General features: G+C 33.9%; 1 protein-coding gene across 2 annotated transcripts in view; it reads right to left on the bottom strand.

The window, feature by feature from the left end:
- ZDHHC17 (zinc finger DHHC-type palmitoyltransferase 17) overlaps positions 1-21,106 on the bottom strand; it is an 89,512-nt gene that overhangs the window by 29,375 nt on the left and 39,031 nt on the right. For both annotated transcript variants that reach the window (XM_030323282.1, XM_030323283.1), the window contains 5 exons: positions 19,660-19,737; positions 18,931-19,075; positions 13,917-13,981; positions 13,113-13,275; positions 5,192-5,317 (listed from right to left, as the gene is read on the bottom strand). In XM_030323282.1, coding sequence (XP_030179142.1) covers positions 5,192-5,317; positions 13,113-13,275; positions 13,917-13,981; positions 18,931-19,075; positions 19,660-19,737 — 577 coding nt within the window. The remainder of the gene's footprint in view (positions 1-5,191; positions 5,318-13,112; positions 13,276-13,916; positions 13,982-18,930; positions 19,076-19,659; positions 19,738-21,106) is intronic.

The following is a 21,106-nucleotide window of genomic DNA, read 5'->3' as shown; positions in this document are numbered from 1 at the left end:
GTGTCTCCCTCTCTCTGACCCTCCCCCGTTCATGCTCTGTCTCTCTCTGTCTCAAAAATAAATAAACGTTAAAAATAACTAACTAACTAAATAAATAAATTGTCTCACATATGTTCTTTACCCACATTTAGAGACACATCAAGCAGTATTATAATTTTTGCTCCATCATCAAACACAATTTAGAAGGTATAAGATGAGAAGTCCATGGTATTTACCCACAATTTGGCTTATCATGATCTTATGTTGCAAGATCTTTTATCATTTCCTTTTTTTTTTTTCTAATTTTTTTTTCATTTCCTTTCTGTTCAAAGAACTTCTCTTAGCCATTCTTCCTGAAAGATATTTTTACTGGATACTGGATTCTGGGTTGACAGTTCTTTCCATTCAGCACATGAAAAATGTGTGCCAGTTTCTTCTGGCCTCTATGGTTTCTGATAAGAATTCCAGGGTCGTCTGAACTGTTTCACCTCTGCTGGTAAGGGGATTTCAAGAATTTTATTTTTTGGTCTTTTGTTTCCAGAATTTTGACTATGATGTGTTCAGGCAGGATTTCTTTGAGTTTATTCTGTTTAGGGTATGTTCCAGTTCTTATTCTGTAGGTCTGTCTTTTGACAAATTTGGAGGTTTTATGGGCCATCATATCTTTTGAGTACTTTTTTAGTTCCACCCTCCTGCTCTTCTTCTTCTGGGACACCAAACATATCAATATCAGATACTCTGTTATAACCACAGGTTCCTTAGGCTCTGTTCATTTTTTTCAATTTATTCCCTTTTGTCATTCAGAATGTGTAATTTTTATTGTTCTATCTTCAAGGTCACAGATTCTTTCCTCTGTCCCCTCTATTCTGCTGTTGAGCCCATTCACTGAGTTTTGTACATTTGGTTATTGCAATTTTCAGTTTTAAAATTTCCATTTGGTTCTTCTGTATATTCTATTTCTATATTTCTATTTCTTTGCTGAGACTATTTTTCCTTTGTTTCAAGCATGTTCATAATTATTCACTGAAGTCTTTTTTAATGGCTGTTTTAAAATATTGTGTCAGATAATTCTAACATCTCTGTCATCATGTTGTTGGTACCTACTTGATTCTCTTTTTATCAGTTTCAGATCTTCTTGGTTATTGGTATGATGAATGATTTTCCTTTGAAACCTGGACATTTTGGATTTTGGGTATTATCAGACACTGGATCTTATTAAACCTTTTCTTTTAGATGGATTCCTCTGATGCAGCATGGCAGAAGGAGGGAGTGATGCACCTTCCCAATACTGCCAGGTGATGTGAATGAAGCTCAGATCTCAACTTGGACTCCACTGACACCCGAGAAGGGGGGGGGGGGCTCCTAATTACTGTTGGGCAAAGGTGGAACTTCCAACTCTCACTATACCTCTACTTATACCTCCCTGGCTGGGAGGGTTAGAAGTGCCTCATTATTGTTTCCTCTGTGGTCTTCCCTGATAGAGCAGGGGATGGGACCTCATTAACGACCAGTGGGGATGAAAGTGCCAAATCTTTATTTAGCCTTCTCTGACACCATCCCAGGAGATAAGATGGGACACCTCATTACAGCCTGGTAAGGGTGGAAGTCTGATGGCCTTTGCTGGTATGATTTGGGATGGAGCCACAGTTTTTTTGCAATATTTAGCTGTGGCAGAAATTTATTTTCTAAAAATCTCTATCTTGTTAAGCTGCCTCTTTTGTGGTTCTTTGGCTAAACAGGAGGATTTTGCTAGAGACTTTGTCTGTATTCATTTGTGATTCTAGGTTGTTGGCTTTGTCAGCTCCACTTTTGGGATATTGAGGAAAAAAAAAATGAAACAAAATAAAACAAAACACAGGAAACTAACCACTATGTCATTCTTCAGGTCCTGAGCTCCCTAACCACTCTGCCTTTTTCTCTCCATCTCCCAGAATCTTCCTACATTTAAATATTTTGTACATAATGTCCAGGTTTTGCAGTTATACTTAGTGGGGAGGTATGAGAAAAGAATATCTACTCTATCTTCCCAGATTTATTTTCATATATATCAATAAACAATATTAAAGAGGACAATATGTGAGATTACCATTGTTAACAAAAGGGATCATGGGTTTTTAAGTGTTGAGAAATAATAGAGATTTCCCTCTAACTTATTGTTAAGCATTTATTTAGCCATAAATCTGCCTAACTAAAACTTTCTAACCTTAAAAATCCAAGAACTCTTGGGGTACCTGGGTGGCTCAGTTGGTTAAATGGCCAACTTTGGCTCAGGTCATGATCTCACAGTCTGTGGGTTCAAGCCCTATGTCAGGCTCTGTGCTGACAGCTCAGAACCTGGAGCTGCTTTGGATTCTATGTCTCCCTCTCTCTCTCTCTCTCTGCCCCTTCCCCACTCATGCACGCACGCGCTCTTTCTCTCTCTCAAAAAAAATAAACATTTAAAAATATATAAAAAATCCAACAACTTTTAAAACAGTTTTCTGAAATCAAGGTTTTCTCTGCATCTATCTAATCTACTAGCAGTGTCCAAAAATATTTTTCCCCCTTTGGGATGACTTATTTTTAGAAAAATACTACTGGATCCTACATGCCACTGTTTCTTGTTTAAATACAGAACATACTGTACAGAACAGCAAATCAAGTCATGTTTATGACTTAAATATTTCTGATAGGAGGAAAAGACAACAATCTACATAATTACAAATACTTCGTTTCACAAAGCCCTCAACCATCATATATTTTTATTGAGTAATCTTTTTTAAAAATGTAGTGTATTTACAAATACTAATGCAAAAAAAAAACCAACAAAAACAAAAACAGGAATATTCAATTTCTGAACTGATCCCAGTAATATACAAACATTAATAAAACTGTGCTAAACTGTTCTCTCTTTTTTGAAAGAAATTAGGGGCGCCTGGGTGGCTGAGAAGGTTAAGTGTCTCACTTCAGCTCAGGTTATGATCTTGCGATCGGTGGGTTCAAGCCCTGCATCATGCTCTGTGCTGACATCTCAGAGCCTGGAGCCTGCTTCCAGATTCTGTGTCTCCCCTCTCTCTGCCCCTTCCCCGCTTGCACTCTGTCTCTCTCTCTCTTAAAAATAAATAAACATTGAAAAAAATTTACACAAAAATAAACTCAAAATGGATGAAAAACCTAAATGTAAGACAGGAAGCCATCAAAATCCTTGAGGAGAAAGCAGGCAAAAATCTCTCTGACGTTGGCCACAGTAACTTCTTACTCAACATATCTCCAGAAGCAAGGGAAACAAAAGCAAAAAGGAACTATTGGGAAGGACCTCATCAAAATAAAAAGCTTCTGCACTGGGAAGGAAACAATCAGCAAAACTAAAAGGCAACCGACAGAATGGGAGCAGATATATGCAAACAACATATCAGATAAAGGGTTAGTATCTAAAATCTACAAAAAACTTTTCAAACTCAACACCCCAAACAAATAACCAGTGAAGAAATGGGCAAAAGACATGAATAGACACTTCTCCAAAGAAGACATCCAGATGGCCAACTGACACACGAAAAAATGCTCAACATCACTCATCATCAGGGAAATACAAATCAAAACTACAATGAGATACCACCTCACACTTGTCAGAATGGCTAACATTAACAACTCAGGCAACGACAGATGTTGGTGAGGATGCAGAGAAAGAGGATCTCTTTTGCATCGCTGGTGGGAATGCAAACTGGTGCAGCCACTCTGGAAAACAGGATGGAGGTTCCTCAAAAAATTAAAAATAGAACTACTCTACAACCCAGCAATTGCACTACTGAGGTATTTATCTAAAGGATACAGGTGTGCTGTTTCGAAGGAGCACATGCACCCCAACGTTTATAACAGCTCTATCAACAATAGCCAAAGTATGGAAAGAGCCCAAATGTCCATCAATGGATGAATGGATAAAGATGTGGTATGTGTGTATGTATATGTGTATGTGTATGTATGTATATATATATATATATATATATATATATATATATATACGCACACATACACACACACACACACACACACACAAATGGAGTATTACTTGGCAATCAAAAGAGAAGGAAATTTTGCCATTTACAACTACATGGATGGAACTAGAGGGTATTATGCTAAGCAAAATTAGAGAAAAACATATATATGACGTCACTCATATGAGGACTTTAAGATACAAAATAGATGAACATAAGGGAAGGGAAGCAAAAATAATATAAAAACGGGGGGGGGGGAACAAAACATATAAGAGACTCTTAAATATAGAGAAAAAACAAAGAGTTGCTGGAGGGGTTATGGGAGGGGGTATGGGCTATATGGGTAAGGAGCATTAAGGAATCTACTCCTGAAATCATTGTTGCACTATATGCTAACTTGGATGTAAATTAAAAAAATAAATTAAAAATAAATAAATAAGTAAATACATCTTTTTAATAAAATTAAAAAATAAAAGAAATCACATCCAAACACATAAACTTGGCATCTAGTTCATTATTGCTATAATAAGTAACTATATATTAATAAACATCTAGAATTTACAAAGTCATTTTCATCTGACAATGTATTTTTTAAAAATCCTTTATAATATTTACACTAAACAAATGAAAGCATAAAGATTATGGGACTTTCCAAAGTAATATAAGACTCTTTTGTTACAAGCTTAGTTATTATGAGACATCAGCCTTTGTTTGCTATGTTGAGAAAAACTGCTCTAAATCCTAGAGGACAGAGCAAAATCAAAGAAAATAAAAAAATAACCATTCTCTATATCATATCTAGTAGTAAAATGAAAGAGGTAATACAACATGCAAAAGTTGCTCATTATTCTCAACTGTGGGGTTGAAAAAAGGCAAGTTTATAAACTATAAATCTAACTCTTCCCATGTCTAAGTAATGGACCAATGAATTTTCAATGCATTAAGGAAGTCTGAACTATAAATAAATGAGGCATGCTTTTACATTTCCCTTTGTCCAAAACTTGTCATTCTGTTGTGATAACACATAGATCAACATTAACTTTAAGTAAATAGTATTACCACCAGAACAGCCTAAAATAAAATGGTACTCAAGGCTTAATGCTATTCACCTTTGATGATTGACAAATTAGCCACACTGGTCAATGGCAAAATTGAAAACTATAAATGCTCAGGTAAGAAGGCATGCCTATGAATTTTACTTAAAAAGATTATATACTGAAAAACTTCAGTCATGAATTTACCTTATCAGCTTTGAGCTTTCTAAGGAAGGACGGATTGTCATATCCTTTTGCCTGTCTCGCCTCTTGCAAATGGTTGATCATCCACACGTTCTTTCTCTGCTTTGCCAAATCAAGTGCTGATTCACCCTGATAAGTAGAAGAAATTCATATTTAAAAAACTTTTAAAGCACTCCCATAAAAATAAACTGACTGAACAATTAGTTCACTAACACTGTTTTGACATCAGGCAAAGTCAAATACTAAAAGAATCTAAATCATTACATATTACTTATGCTCTCCCATTCAAGGTACAATCAGTAAGAGTATTTACTCATCTTATTCTATAAATTCTATTTTTGCTTGCATTTTGGCTTATATTAAAGTACATCAAAAAGTAGGTATTTCAGCACCTGCTGGATCAGAGGCTATCAAGTTTATCGGTTATTTCATATCTTTGTTTTATTAGTAATACTTATTACTACAAAACATCCTACTAGAATACTGAATTGCCAGAAACCTCTCAGTTTAATTTCAATAATGACAAAGGTCTGAAGAGAATAGGGAAGAAGAAGAAAAGTCAACTTCTATTTCTCCTACTGTTGTACTATCATCTTAAATTCATTCACACATCCAGAAATTTCCAAAGAGAATGAGAACAGTAACAAAAAATAGTGAAACTCAAGTTATGGACCTGTAGCTTCTAATCTCAAGAAGAAGAATGCCAAAGAGTAGAAGTGAATGAAACTAGTATGTTTTAAAGGAAGAAAGAAGATATAAGCGCCCCCAATTCTAGATCTATGCTTCTTTTTGCCCTTGTTAATTTCAAATCTTCTTTCTCATTAGTGAGACACCTACATTTCTATTCTTTTTAATATTCTACACTATTTATCTACTTTAAATATAAAAGTAAAGTGAAAAATTGTGTCTGACAAAATTTTAAGAATGTATAGATGAATATTCAAAATTACTTAAAAAAGGAAAATACTGAAATTTTATTGTGAAAAACTAGATAAAAACAAAAGAATAAGGAGCCTTGGAGAGCTTTACTTATGAGGGATGATTATTTATCAAGTATAAAGTACACTCTATGAAACAAAAAAACACTAAAAAATAAAAAGCAAACAACAAAACAAACACAGCACTACCACCAGTAGCAACAACTGTAACAATACAACAATAACAACAAAATGCCCAACCAATCCTTTAATAACAGATCAATAGTATTTAATAAGGCACGGGCTTAAGCTAGGTGAGTCTTCCACAAATAGGAATATTTACTGTAAAATACCTCCTTACCTATTCAAAACTTCTATCACCTAAGTTGTAAGAACCAGCTAATTAATCCAAACTATAAAGATTACCTGAATAAAAGCAATCCCTTGGGTAACAATTCCCAGAGAATATCCTGCTGTTGCCTCGGTCCAGCTGAGCATCCCTTCCACTAGAGGGCCATGTGACACCTAAGGATTGCCTAGATAAAAAGATGGAGGGAGCTTTAAGAAATCTTTCAACTATTCCTCTAGTCTTCTGACTGCTTTTGTATAGTTTTTATTCAGCTGGTAAAATAAACAAGCAATTAATTTAAAGAATGATACTAAAACCAGGGTTCTAAGTCAAGTCTATATTTGATTACTCCATGTGTCAGCCCAAACAGTAAATGATAATAACAAGAGCAATAACAACAAGAGTCATGGAGTGTTTATAGACTATGTAACTGGTAATAAAAGAAGTATTTCAAAGGTTTTGGTGAGATAAACACTATGGAAGGTGGAGAGGAGAAAATCACTTTTTGCCTGAGGTTGAATTTCATTGTTAAAACTAGGAAAATTCTTGTTTGGAGACCATCTAGGGCAGTTACTTAAGAGGTAATAAAAACTATTTTTAGAAAAAAGTATCTTATCTCATGTCAAGAAACCATATAAGATTTTTTCCATATATTAACAAAGCTCAGTAATCTTATAGCCCACACAAGGTAAAAATTATGCTATTTGATAATTTTAGAAAGAAAAATGATAAATGCTTGGGCAGCACTTGGAGGTTAATTGTCCTCCCAAAACTCAATTCATCTAAATTTATCTGTATAACCAAAACATGTGGGAGAGGGTAAAATATTATTTTTTAAAAATTCACAAATGAGATGCTGTAATAAAAAGGGATTACTGCATAGGTCACTTTAAAAAAATCCTTAGTATCCCAAATCATTTTTCCCTTCCTTATTGTTATCATTTAACAAGACTGGATTTATTCCATGTAACTATTACGTGGGGTCACGGTTCTTAAATTCTTTTGAGTCATATTTCATGAAAGCCATTGACCTTCTCCCCAAAAAGCACTGATGCAAGTAATTTTTTGGTAACGATTTCAGGGGTTCATGGGCTCACCCTCTAACCAAAATTCACTAGTAAGTCCCAGATTAAGAATTTCTAATCTAGAGTATATGACCATTCCTGATCCTTCTAAGGATCAAAATAGTCATTTTAAAGTTACCTTATTTTGAAAAAAAAAAATCATTTATTTACATATTAAAAGAATTGAATTTTTTATTCAAATAACTAATTTATAAGGGTAAATAATATAAAGACAGATTTCTAAGAAACTTTAATTTTAATTAGAAAAGCTATTTTAGAAGAAAAAGGATCAATATTTTTATAACTATAACACAAAGTATAATTTTTCATATTCTTTGAAAAGTACAACTTTTATTAGCTATTACAGCCAGATTTGCAGACTATATCTTTTTTGTTATAATTCATGATTATCAATTAGTCTCTTTCTTAGCTCTCGAAATGAAAACTGGAAAAATATACAGGTATAAATCAACTTTGTCAAATTCCTGGACAAAGAATCTACGTTGTTTTCAATTAATTAATTTTTCCCCTGTTGACATTCATATCAACTTAAGTTTACTTAATTAGCTTGCTATTCCACATAGCTAAAAGGCACCACACCTCAAATTATATTCTTACCACCCTCACCCCAAGAAAGTCTTCCTCCTTCAGTCTTCACAACCTCAATATATCACAAGACATTCAGTTATTCAAACCAAAATCTAAGTCATCAATATTTCTTTTCACCCTCATATCTAATCTACTCTAAACTATCATTTTCATTTCTACTCTAAACTATCATTTCCAAATCCATTCATTGCTCTCCATCGCTATTCCTACAATTGTACGCTAAACAAACATCACCTGCCTGGTTTATTACAATAGTCTAACTGATCTTTACCCATCCCCTCCATTTTTTTTAATTCTTCAATGCATTCTCCATCAGCAACCAAAGTAGTCTTTTAAAAATATTTAAAACACAAAGATTATAAAGCCAGCCTATGTAAATCCTCCCAAACTGCTTCTCATGACTGAGAACACAAAGCACCTTATCATGGCCTTGCACTATCTGGCACCTGCCTTCCTTAGTGACTGCACTCCCGTGCTCACTGCACTCAGTCCAGGCTGTCATTTGCTGCACCTCTAACAGGGCAAGCTTACTCCTGACCTTGGGACTTGCACTTGCAGGCTCATCTACGTGCGAAGTTTCTTCCTCACATGTCTTTGCATAATTGATCCCTTTATCAGACAAGTCTGAAAGCAATGTCATCTCCTCAGAGGTATTCACAAGTCATTCTCACCTCATGTGGCCCCTTCATCCCTCATCACTGTACCACATTTGCCTATGAGGATGCATATGCATGTGTTTTTACTTATTGTCTATTTTCTTAATACAATGTAAATTCTGAGAGAATACAGACTTCATCTATCTTAAACGCCTGGACTCCCAAGCACTGATATTTGTTAAATGAATGAATGAGTGAATGAATGAATGAATGGTTTCCATTAGAAGGTGGTGACTAGACTTCAGCATATGGAATCTGGAATGCCAGATTCCAGCAGAAAAAGCATCTGATACTTCATCTTTTTAATTCCACAAAAAGTGCATTTTAAAACAAAAATCTACTTTTCCACCAGTGTGGATAAAAAGATTAGTTTTCCTCTGAAAGTGTAAGTGTTCCCTGAGCAACTGAAGCAACTCCTTAAACTTTATTTCATTTAAAAATAATGTCACTCCAAATAAGTCAGAGAAAGATAAATACTGTATGATCTCACTTATATCTGTAATCTAAAAAATAAAACAAAACGAAACCAAGTTAACTGATACAGAGAACAGACCAGTGGTTCCCAGAAGCAGGGGTTGGGGGTGGGTGAAATAGGTGAAGGGAGCTGAAAGTTAACAATAACTTCCAGTTTTAAAATAAGTCCTGAGGATGTAATGTACAGCATGGCGACTACAGTTAATGCTCCTGTATTGTAGGGGTGTCTGGGTGGCTCAGTTGGTTAAGCGTCTGACTTCAGCTCAGGTCATGATCTCACAGCTCGTGAGTTCGAGCTCTGCCTCAGGCTCTGCGCTGACAGCTGAGAGCCTGGAACCTGCTTCAGATTCTGTGTCTCTTTCTCTCTCTCTTCCCCTCCTCCACTCATGCTCTGTCTCTCTCTGTCTCAAAAATAAATACTACTGTATTGTATATCTGAAAGTTGCTAAGACTGCAAATCTTCAGAGTTCCAATCACAAGAGAAAACAAAGTTTTGTGACAGATGCTGATTGGACCTGTTGTGGTCATCTCATGACAGGTTCAGGTTACACTGTACACCTGAAACTAGTAAAATGCTGCATGCCAACTATACCTTAATTTAGAAAAATTTTAAATAATAATAACAATGATAATGATGATGATGATGATGATGTAACTCCAGAAGCTATCAGGGAACTACATTTCAAACTAACTTCTTTTTGTCAATAGCCAATCCTGCTTATACATGTCAGATAAAATTAAAACATTAATAAAAATAAAAAAAACAAACATGAATTTAAATAAAAGTTCTACAGGCACGATAATTATTTTACACTGTAGACGCTGGACTGCACTAGTTAAGAAAGCTACATTCAAGCTTTATCCTATCTTGGTACCAAATAATTCGCATGCCTGAACCTACAAACCATTAAAATTATAAGGTTCAAATTATTTACATCATTTCAAATATCTCTCTTACCATTACCTTTCTGTTGAAATTCATTACAGATTATTTCTTTTACTAAGTCTAATAAAAGTTTATGCAATGGTTGAGGTGCCTGGGTGGCTTAGTCAGTTAATTGTCTGACTCTTGATTTGGCTCAGGTTACAATCTCATAGTCACAAGATCAAGTCCTGCATGGGGCTCCACGCTGGCAGTGTGGAGCCTGCTTGGAATTCATTCTGTCTGTCTGTCTGTCTTTCTGCCCCTCCCATGCTTGTGCATGCTCTCTTTAAAAAAAAAAAAAAAAAAAAAAGCTTATGGGGCACCTGGGTGGCTCAGTCGGTTAAGCATCTGATTTCAGCTCAGGTCATGATCTCATGGCTTGTGAGTTCAATCAAGTGAGCTTGAGCCCCGCTTCAGGTGAGCTCAAGCCCTGCTTCAGGCTCCACACTCTCCCTCTCTCTCTGCCCCTTGTGGGATTCTCTCTCTCTCTCTCTGTCCCTCGCTCACTTACACTTGCTCTCTCAAAAATATACATACATACGTACATACATAAATAATCTCATCTTTATGCAATGGTTAATGCAAAGTGCAAGGGCTCACTATTTATTTGAAAAGACATTAAATTTACAATCTACACTTCAAAGACTTAAAGATCATGATCCAAGTGAAGTTATCCAAAAGTCTATATGTATAAAAAATATACTCTTAAATGGTCTAAAAATACATACTACTAGTTTCAAATTCCAGAACTGTTCAGTCATGTTATCACAATTTTTAGTATTATTGTAATTTCAACAGGCTCTTGGTAGAGTCTCTGGAGACTCAGTATTTGACACAGTAAAATTGGTTCTATCTTTTTAATAATGTAACATGTAATATTTTGAAATATATTCCTGGGGCATGATCACTTTAAGAATGGCTGTCCAGGAGGCGGGCACCTGCCTGGGTGTCTCAGTCGGTTAAGCATCTGAGTTTTGATTTTGGCTCAGGTCATAATCTCGCAGTTCGTGAGCCCCACATCAGGCTCTGCACTGACAGCACGGAGCCTGGCTTGGGATTCTCTCGCCTTTCTTCTCCTTCTGCCCCTCCCCTGTGCCTCTCTCTCTCAAAATAAATAAACATTAAAAAAGAAAGAAAGAAAGAATGGCTGTCCAGTACCAAACAGAAGAGAAACAATGCTCTAAAGCAATACAGATATAAACATAAGGTAAACTCACTAATTTTTTCATATGGGGATATTAGTCAGCCTTAGTCAAACTCTTCCTTTCCTGTCCTTTAGACCTTGAGGTTAGCCCAATTTACTAATCATAGTGTTAAAAACGTTTCTGAGCTTCCTATTTAAGAACATTTGGGGGACACCTGGGTAGCTCAGTAGGTTAAGTGTTGACTCTTGGTTTCAGCTCAGGTCTGATATCATGGTTTGTGAGATCAAGCCCCATTTTGGGCTCTGTGCTCACAGCACAGAGACTGCTTGAGATTCTCTCTCATCTCTTTCTCTCTGCCCCTATCCCACTGGTGCTCTCTCTCTTTTACAAAATAAATAAGTAAACTTTTTTTTAAAAATTAAATTAAAAAAAAACATTTCAAAAAGCAAACTTTTCTCTCTATAATTTCAGAAGTGGCAGGGAGGTATAATAGCAGAGTGTCAGAAAAACTAGCTTAGAGGTAAAGCTCAAGACTACATAAATCTTCAGTCTGTCAAAAAATATTTAGAGTGCCCATCATGTGTCAGGCCCTATAATATGCTGACTTTCCTCTTTCAATATTTTATTGTCAGATATTCAGCCATTCTGATCACTTTGGGGAAAGACAGAAAGACCTGAAATTTAAAAAAGAAAGAAAGAAACTTTTTCTCAATTTCTTATAGTTTCCAACAAGATATTTGATATCTACTTTTAACTAAGTACTTTTAATTAAACTCATTTTTAAAAATTGGTTAAAATTTTAAGTAAATTAGGCTCCATACAGCTAGTCTAAGCTATATTATTTTAGCAGTTTAACCTCAGAGTAATTGAATACAGAAAGAACTATTCACTGGAACATAATTAGATGCCCTGATCCAGCAGGAGATAACCTACTTTTTGATTGCCATTTCAGAATATTGTGTGGCTCAAATGTCTTTCAAATTTAATTAGCACATATCCCTTAGAAATTTAAGAGATCTGACTCCAAAAGTATTATGGTTTATAGTCAAAATTAAAGAACACTTGTCAAAGGGCACAAAATTATTTATGAATTCACATTATTGAAAGATGATGTTTCAAAGTTTAAAGTCATTTCACAGAAAGAATGGTGCCAAACAACATGGTGGATCCTGAAGCTTTAAAAATAAAAATGGTTAACCAAAATTTAAGACTACCAACAGAACTGTCTTTCAACTACTCATGAAATGTCTGCAAATTTCTAAATGTTCAGAATGCAAATTTTAATTAATTGTGCTTTGCTCTTAGATACTCTTGTATACTTTTCCTGGATCAGGCCAAACATCCGCGGGAGAGGTATTTACATTTAATAAATCTGTAAAGGTCCTGATCTTTAAAACAAGACAATTACAAGGCAAAGAATCACTGAAAGTTATTATGCATAATGTGGTTTAACTACAAACATGTGATTCTTTGTACTGGTCTTCTTAAAGAAACCAGAAAATTATTCCCTTCACCTATGAAGATATGGGTTATGTAATTTAATTTTCAAAAGAAAGAATTCACTAATGAAAAGGCCATCAAAATCTGACAATTACTTCAATACTACAAGACAAAAGTAAATAAATCAATCTTTCAAAACAAATTCTTGCATGGAAGCAAAGGGTGTGAGCTTAAATAAGACGTTTCTTCCATCTTTGACAGTCTGTGAAAAAATCTAGTTTTTTATTGAGGAACTGAGATCTTAACAACATTTCACATAACATAATCAATACAGGGTATTTTTACCTTGATATTCTGGGCATCAACATTAGCCCCAGCTTCCAGAAGAAGACTAATGACTGTGGTATTCCCTGCTAGTACTGCCCAATGCAGAGCAGTGTTTTTGTGATACTTGTCACCAAGGTTAACTGAAACATTGAATGTTAAAAGCAATCTAGTTGGATCCACACTGAAAAGGAAAAAAAAAAAAAAACAACAACAACAACCCTAATTTCAATTATAGAAATCATTACAGATACTACACTGATCGTGGTTGCATTTGCATCCCATTTTGGAACACTTCCATTCTAACCTATACTCAACCTTATAATCAGTAATGAGACAATATTCTAATCTGAAGGATTAAATATGTGCAACACCTATACAAAGTTCCAAGAGAAGGCATATGTGGTCCTGACATTTTCTGTTTTTCATTAGGGATTGAGGTCTTAATACCTATATAATTAAACAATTAAATTTTTTAATTAAAATCTGGATTGTTCCAAAAATATTTTCAGGCTACTTACTAATTAATATATCAAACCTGTCGATATACAAATAATGTGAAAAAAATCATTTTTAAAAATAAGATAACATCTTTCATTCTTAAAAACTGCTAAAAGAGGAATAGATTAAGAATACCGTAACTACCAAGGTGAAGGTAAGCACAAAGATTCAAACATTCAAAAAAGTAATTGTCATACACTATGTACTCATAATAAGAATTTTAAATATTAGCAAATAGAACATTAACTGCCTTTTCCCATCATTTATTTTACATTTTATTATGCTGACAATGATCTGAATAAATATTTTATGATGGTTACATACCTATGTGTTCTATAAGCTGCCCACATTAAAGGTGTCATTCCATTCTGATCCATCATATCTACATCCTAATAAATAAAAAGAAAAAAGTAAGACAGTAAAAATTTCTAAGTTCCTACAAAACTTACTTGAAAAATCTAATTTGCATGTCACAGGAAAAGCCAATATAACACTCTTCAATCAAGGGTCATTTATGAAACTTTTTCTAACTTTAAAATAAAACCACATATTGTTACTAAATATTTTAATTAATGGGCATATATTTAATTGACAAAACATTAAATATGTATTTAATTATCATATATTTATAGATTTCCCTTTTCAGATGCTATAATCAGCCTTTCAATGTTTTGCATTTAAAAATCCTGACCTACTCTTCATCTTTCATCCACAAATAAGAAGTTAAATGATTTAAGTGTCCAAAAAACTTATTTATACAAATTCGTGATAAGAAGGAATAACAAAACTCTGTTTACTTCTAGCCATTTCAAAACAGAGAATAAAAAGACCTATCTTTTCAATAAACTCAAAAAAAGTCCGCTTTCTTTTTATTTTATTGGTATGCACGTACATTTTTAGAGTCAAATAACTTTGCAAAGTTTGTGGTGATAAAGCTGTTCTCTGCCTTTCTCTCCACTATTTTCACCTCTTTTAGCTCATTGCTTTGGTATTTACCCTCCACATCTGAAAGTAAGATGCATGAATTACTACTTTTTCATTTTTCAGTTTTAGGCATTATCTTCTGAGACTCTTCGGTATGCAAAATGAGAATTTTTTACTCTTCCTGCCCCATAACAAATATGCACCTTTCTATTCTTTCAAGAGATCTACTGTATTTTTGGTTCTATAAATATTTGATATTTACATTATTACAAATGTATATGAATACTATTCCCAGCAAAATAGTGATTATTTTATTTCTCCTACCCAACTTTTTGCTTTCCTAATGGTACTTCCCCCCCACTTTTGCTTAGTTTTTTGACAAATTAGAATTAAAACTACCATTTCTTTAACCAAAACTCTTCCCTAGTTACCTAAATCTCCTTTCAAGACATCCTGATGTATCAGGGATTCTATCAGTTTCACTTCTCTAAAATTATCTCTCCTAACTCCAACCTGGACTAATTATCCTCTATGCCTGAGGTATTTGTCCCATTAGCTAAACAGAAGTTCTTTGAGGATTAAAATTGTTATAAAATTCATCTTTGTATTCTCAGTGCCCAGTAGAGTGAAACCATTTGTGAAGTGATCAAAAACCATTTGTGAAGTGAAAAGACATGTTTATCTACCTATTTGTTTGGGAAAGGCATAGGCTTTTAGACAGACATGGTTTTGAATTCTTAGCTCTACCACTTACTAGCTAGAAGACTGGCAAAATCACTTTAATTCTCTGAGCTTCAGCTTCCTCATTTAAAAACGTGAATATATAATGGCTTCCTAAGAACCCTGTGATGATTAAATGGAACAATGTGTGTAAAGCACCTATAGCCTAGAATATAACAGGCTATGTGTTATACATATAACACCTATGTGTGTAAAGCACTCTATAGCCTAGAATATAACAGACATTCAACAGATACTAAGTTTCCTCTTCTTCCCTTCCCCATCGCCCAATTCTGGATTATATAAAAGTGGCAGCTGTAATCCAAGTTGTGTTATCTAGTATACCAGTCATGCAGAGAGGACAGAGTCATAGTCGAGTATACTGCAAAACACTTTAAAACTCTATGCAGCAATTCTCTTGAGCCACTGATACCGAGGGAATATGCCTCAAATGTGAACATTTTCAAGGGTATGGAGGCAGAAAAAATGTTGAGGAAACAGTACATTAGACAAACTAGACGCATCCTTGGATATCATCAGTTTTGTCCCTCGTAGTAAATACTGTAATCAAATGGCATGCCTTATCCATTATAAATCCATTTCTGGATTCATGTTAAATGTGGGTGGGAATGTCCTATGTAACCTCATTCGATACTTCCAATATACACATCAATTTTTTTTTCAATTAAAATCTTTACGAAAATCTTCTCAGAAATGACAAGTTTCCTTGTTTCTTATATGAGTCAAGCACTGTAACTTATTTTACTTCTTTCACTGTCCTAATTTCAAGATAGCTCAACTAAATTTGATGTCCAAGTAAGACAGACATGTAAATTCTTTAGTTTCTTCTTCCTTCTTAGTTGTCTTTTCCTATCCTTTTAAAGTGACAGTATTAAAAAATATAAGTGAAATTAAAAATGTAAAATAATGCCACATCTCTAGAGTACTAAAAGAAAAATGAAATTCAACCTTTTCTTTCTTTGGCTCAGGATTTAAAACTTGGTACTTCTTTTCCAAGTTCAGCCTGGACGTATGGGTATTCTCTATTAGGAAGAATTAACAAGCCCAGATCAAAAGCTTATGGGGATTCCATGATCAACAGGGCTCCATAACTTAGCATTTTCCCTTTTCTCCTGAAAATCATCCAAAAGAATTGGTAGTGAACACTAAATATATTTTAACAATAGAGCTAAAATGAAACAAACGTGAGGAACAGAATGACAAACTAAATGGAAATGTTATATGCCCTAAGAATGTAAAACTGATACAATGAACAAAAAAATGGAGAAAAAAATGAAGACAAAAATGGAAAAAGAAGGTTGGAAAGAAAGTGTGAAGAGTGCCTAATCTGTAATAGCTATGAGTCAAAGGATATTAATTATAGTTAAAAAAATCTAGTAATGGAAATGTACTTATATCTACCAGAAAGAAGTTAACACTAAGAAAAACAGTATTATAGACTAAAGTCAGTGAAAGGGAAGAAAAAGAAAAAATGAAAATATAGTAATTTTATTATTACTTATAATTGGGAACTAATCAGAACTAATAAAATTTGAGCAAACATCTGACTGAAATAAAACAGAGAACTGTGTGACTATCTGAGGGAAGGATTTACCAAGCAGAAGGTAAGATCAATCACAAAGGCCCTAAAGCAGCAGCGTAGCAGAGCTGCTCAAGGAACAGGAGGAAGACTGGTGTGTCAAAGCAGAGTGAGTGAGGGGAAATGACAAAAGATGGGCTGGAGAATCCATGGTTCTGTAGGCCAAAGAAGGACTTTGGACCCCAAAGTATGATGTAATGAACACTACAGAAGTTTACTTTTATAATTAGTGTATAGATGGAAAAAAATTCTGGAAAAATATACTAAACAATTAAAAGAAAGTGATCTCAGTTTGGGATGCGGGTAAGGGAAGACATGGGGTTTCATTTTCTAAGTCATACTCTGCTCTTATGTTTGAATATTTTACAGTAAGTGTGTTACTTTTGTAGCAAAAAAATTACTCATGAAAAAGAAAACAAACTGCCATTTGTTATCATCACGCATTTATTATATACAAAAGGTACTGTAACAGGTAGAAATCCCTGCCCCAAGAATTTTATAGCCAATATCCTATGCCAAAATTAAAAAGATTATTAAAACATCCAAAACCCAAAATCAATATGCTAACAAAAAGACTAAAAAAAATTTATACCACTTTTCTTACCCAGTTAAAAAAACAAAAGGAAAAAAAGCGAATATAAATTTATACCTGCAAAATAAAAAGCCACTAACAACACTATCATGGGTTACAGCACCATTTGTTGCTCCAAACCCCAGCCTAGAAGGAACTCTGGGAGAACAAAAGTAATCTCCTGTGGCAGCTGGTATCCAAAGATGGCCCCCAATAAACTTCACCTGCTGGTATTCACATCCACGTGTCCCCCCAATGAACATGGACTGGCCCTGTTACTTGCATTAACCGACAGAATGGAGCACAAATGTTGCTGTGTCAGTTCAAGACTTAAGACTTAAAAGAGGCAGAGCTGCTTCTGTTCTTTTGGGAGCTCCCAACACACAAGAAGTCTAGTTGCCCTGCTACAAAGACTACGTGGAGGGTGCTATGGAGAGAGAATTCTGAGACTGCATGGAGAAAAAGAGAGATGACTAGTCATCTCAGCATTCCACCTGGACCCAGCCTTTTAGCCATTCCTATTAAGATACAAGGTATGTGAATGAGCCATCCTCCATCTCAGTTAAGCCCCCAGACGACTGTAGCCCCAGCCATTATCACAAGGCAAAGAACGACCAAGCCAAGACCAGTCAACCCAAGGAATAGCTGATATTGTTCTAAAGCTGTCAGAACCGCTTTTGTGGGTAGTCTGTCAATACCATAACAGAAACCCTTCCCCTACTAGCAAGTAGCCGGTCTACGCCTCTTTCCTTAAGCTATAAGCACAACACACAAGGGTCAGTGTTTGGCACTGCCAACAACAAATATCTTAAAAGAATTCATAAGATAAATGCTATTCAAATTGCCAATCTGCATAAAAATTTTAATCTAAAATAAATGTTAATAGCATTGAAGTAAAATCATTTGTCTTACTCTTATGATGAGATCCTTAGCTATAAAACTAATATTTAAGTATGACCAGAGAAAACACATGAAACAAAAACTGAGAAACATTAATTTTAATGAAATACATTTATCACAAAAACATGGTATATATAAACTGGTACCTATTTAATGCGATTATAGTCAGTACACACTCAAAAAGTCAGGAAGAACCCCTTAAACATGAGAAGTTTTCTGACATGTATGAAGCAGCATTATTTTACACAGCAGAAACCAAGAAACTGATCCTAAACAATTTATCCCCTTCTCCAAGAGGTACCTAATAGAGAAAACAACCAGTAAAATATGTTCAAAAAAGTTTAAATGAATTCAGAGGATATATTCAAAAGATGTAATTAAGGGAAAAAATAGATACTTAAATTTTCTTACTTTCCAGGATTCATCTCTATCATTCTCAGAAATAAAAAATGCAATTTAATAGATCATTATCTGGTTCTTGATTATCTTTCTTATTTTCAACTTAACTACATTTACTACCTCAATATGAAACTATTTATTCACTGTCATCCATCAGAGAGTACTATTCAAAATAAACCATGAAGAACATCTGATTAAAATCCACACCACTGTAATTTTTTTACCTGTCCTTTTGCTATGAGATAAGCAACAATTGAGGTATGTCCAAACTGAGCAGCCAGATGAATACAGCTACATCCTTCTCCATCAATTAGTGAAGGATCTGCACCATATTTCATTAGTTGCACAACCATAGATAGATGGCCTTGTCTAAAACATAAAAGAATAAACACTTAAATATATAAAGTTATTTCAAACAGGATCTCCGGGAAGATCTTTTTTTAAATAGGGTAATGGTGGAAAAGATTATACAAATGTTTAAAAAGTTTTTTAAAATAGGCATATGTCAAGACATACTTAGGATTTTAAGGTTTTTAAGTCTCAACTGAAATAAGTCTTTTAAATTTTAGAGATACTTATAACTTCTTTAAATATGTAATAAATAGTTACTATATTCTATTAATCCTATTCAAATATTACCTTAATTATCTCAGAAACTGGGCAACTTCTTTAATTGTAAATATACAGAGGCTGCATAATATTACATTTACAAACTCAGTCTTAACCTAACTGGATTAACATCAGCATGGTGAATTCCCTAAAGATATTCTGGGACAATAAACTGCTGCCAATGCACGTAACACTATACAGCAATACGTTAGTACACTGTTGGTATTAACTATTACTTTAAGTTCTCCCATTCATTTTAGCATATCATTAAAAAAAGAAAATTGTTTAGTTATAGACTAAAAAAGAAACCAAAGGAAAAAAATAATCCAGAAGCAAATTTAAACCTTGTGGCCCAGTGCAATGGAGTTGAATTTAGGTCTCCTCCAAGTTGATCCACAATAGCACCTTTCGAAATATAGTATCTATAAGACAAAATTTTAAATAATTTAGACAACTTGCATTTTCAATTTTATGAAATTATGTAAAAAATAAAGAAAAAAATGTTTTCCATTTTTTCCATTGTAGATCTCATGCTAGTTTATGTCTCTATGATAAACAATCTTTTGTGAACTTTAAAAAATATACTTAGTAGAATTTATATCAAACACATCACTCTCTTTTGTTCTAGAAGCAAAAGGAAAATAATTTTTTCAAAGTTACAAAAAAGAACAGCAATACCAAATAACAATTCTATAAAAAAAGAAGGTGGTGAGAGAACCATTAAGACTTGGATCAAAGAGCAACAGCACAGAAAAGTTGTAGAACAGGCCACTTAGTCTACCATTGGTAGAGGCTCAGCTTTTAGAGCTTTACTTTCCTCACAAAATTACTGTAGATTAAATCAAACAATTTACGTGCAAGAATTTTATAAATTGTAAGTATAACATAGAGGTTCTTTAGAATGCCTTGTTATGCCTTTAAAGGTATGTTGCTTTAAAAAAAAAAAAGCAACCTCACTGCTTAATATATTAACATTATAACATCTTGATATCTTCTGAAATGAACAGGACTTAGCTGCTTATCATAATGCTTACTTTGAACTGATCAATATAATGAATCTTGAATATAAGTGATTTCACACCTCTGATGTCAAATACTTGATGTGTGTATATTACTGAGATTCTTAAACTGTTCTAAGTGATTACTGCTTTAGATCACTAACACATTCACTTTTAATGTACACAGTTTTAAACATTTAATATACTCATGTGTTTGATTCAGAAATTTATTGCTTTATGTATTTGTTAAACTGGTGTTTTTAAAACATTACACAATAAAGGGCCCAACTCTACCGTATCTTCTTAAATAGTTTAAGTAACTTAACAAAATATTTCCAGACTAAAATATTTCCAGTCCAAAATATCAGACATTAGTCTGAATACAAACATTTAACTATTCCTAAACTGTTTCTTAAGTTTAAACTATATAATAGCTGAAAATGATTTTCTGAGCCCAAAGAGAAATATAGCTTGGCCAAAGAACAACTTTGATAAGAGCTGGGATGTTTTTTAAGGCAATTTTATATTATGTTCTCTATAGTCAATATATTTGTTCATGAGAGTTATTTTTACTCACATTTCAAATCCTTGCTAGGGCTATGGCAATGAGTGATTTCCAGACTGGTTCTAAAGTACAACTTTTTTTTTTCTGTATGCTACAGAAGAATAACTTTTATTGCCTTTTCATTGTAAACTACTGGAAAAGAAGTACCAAATTTTTATAACATGTTATTCTTTATAGCTATTAGACCCTAGTTCAAAACTACAAAATTCTGAGAAGATCATTTAATTC

Source organism: Lynx canadensis, chromosome B4 (genome assembly GCF_007474595.2).
Source record: "Lynx canadensis isolate LIC74 chromosome B4, mLynCan4.pri.v2, whole genome shotgun sequence".
Lineage (NCBI taxonomy): Eukaryota > Metazoa > Chordata > Mammalia > Carnivora > Felidae > Lynx > Lynx canadensis.
The sequence above is the reverse complement of the archived record's forward strand: the minus strand, read 5'-3'. Positions and strand labels throughout refer to the sequence as shown.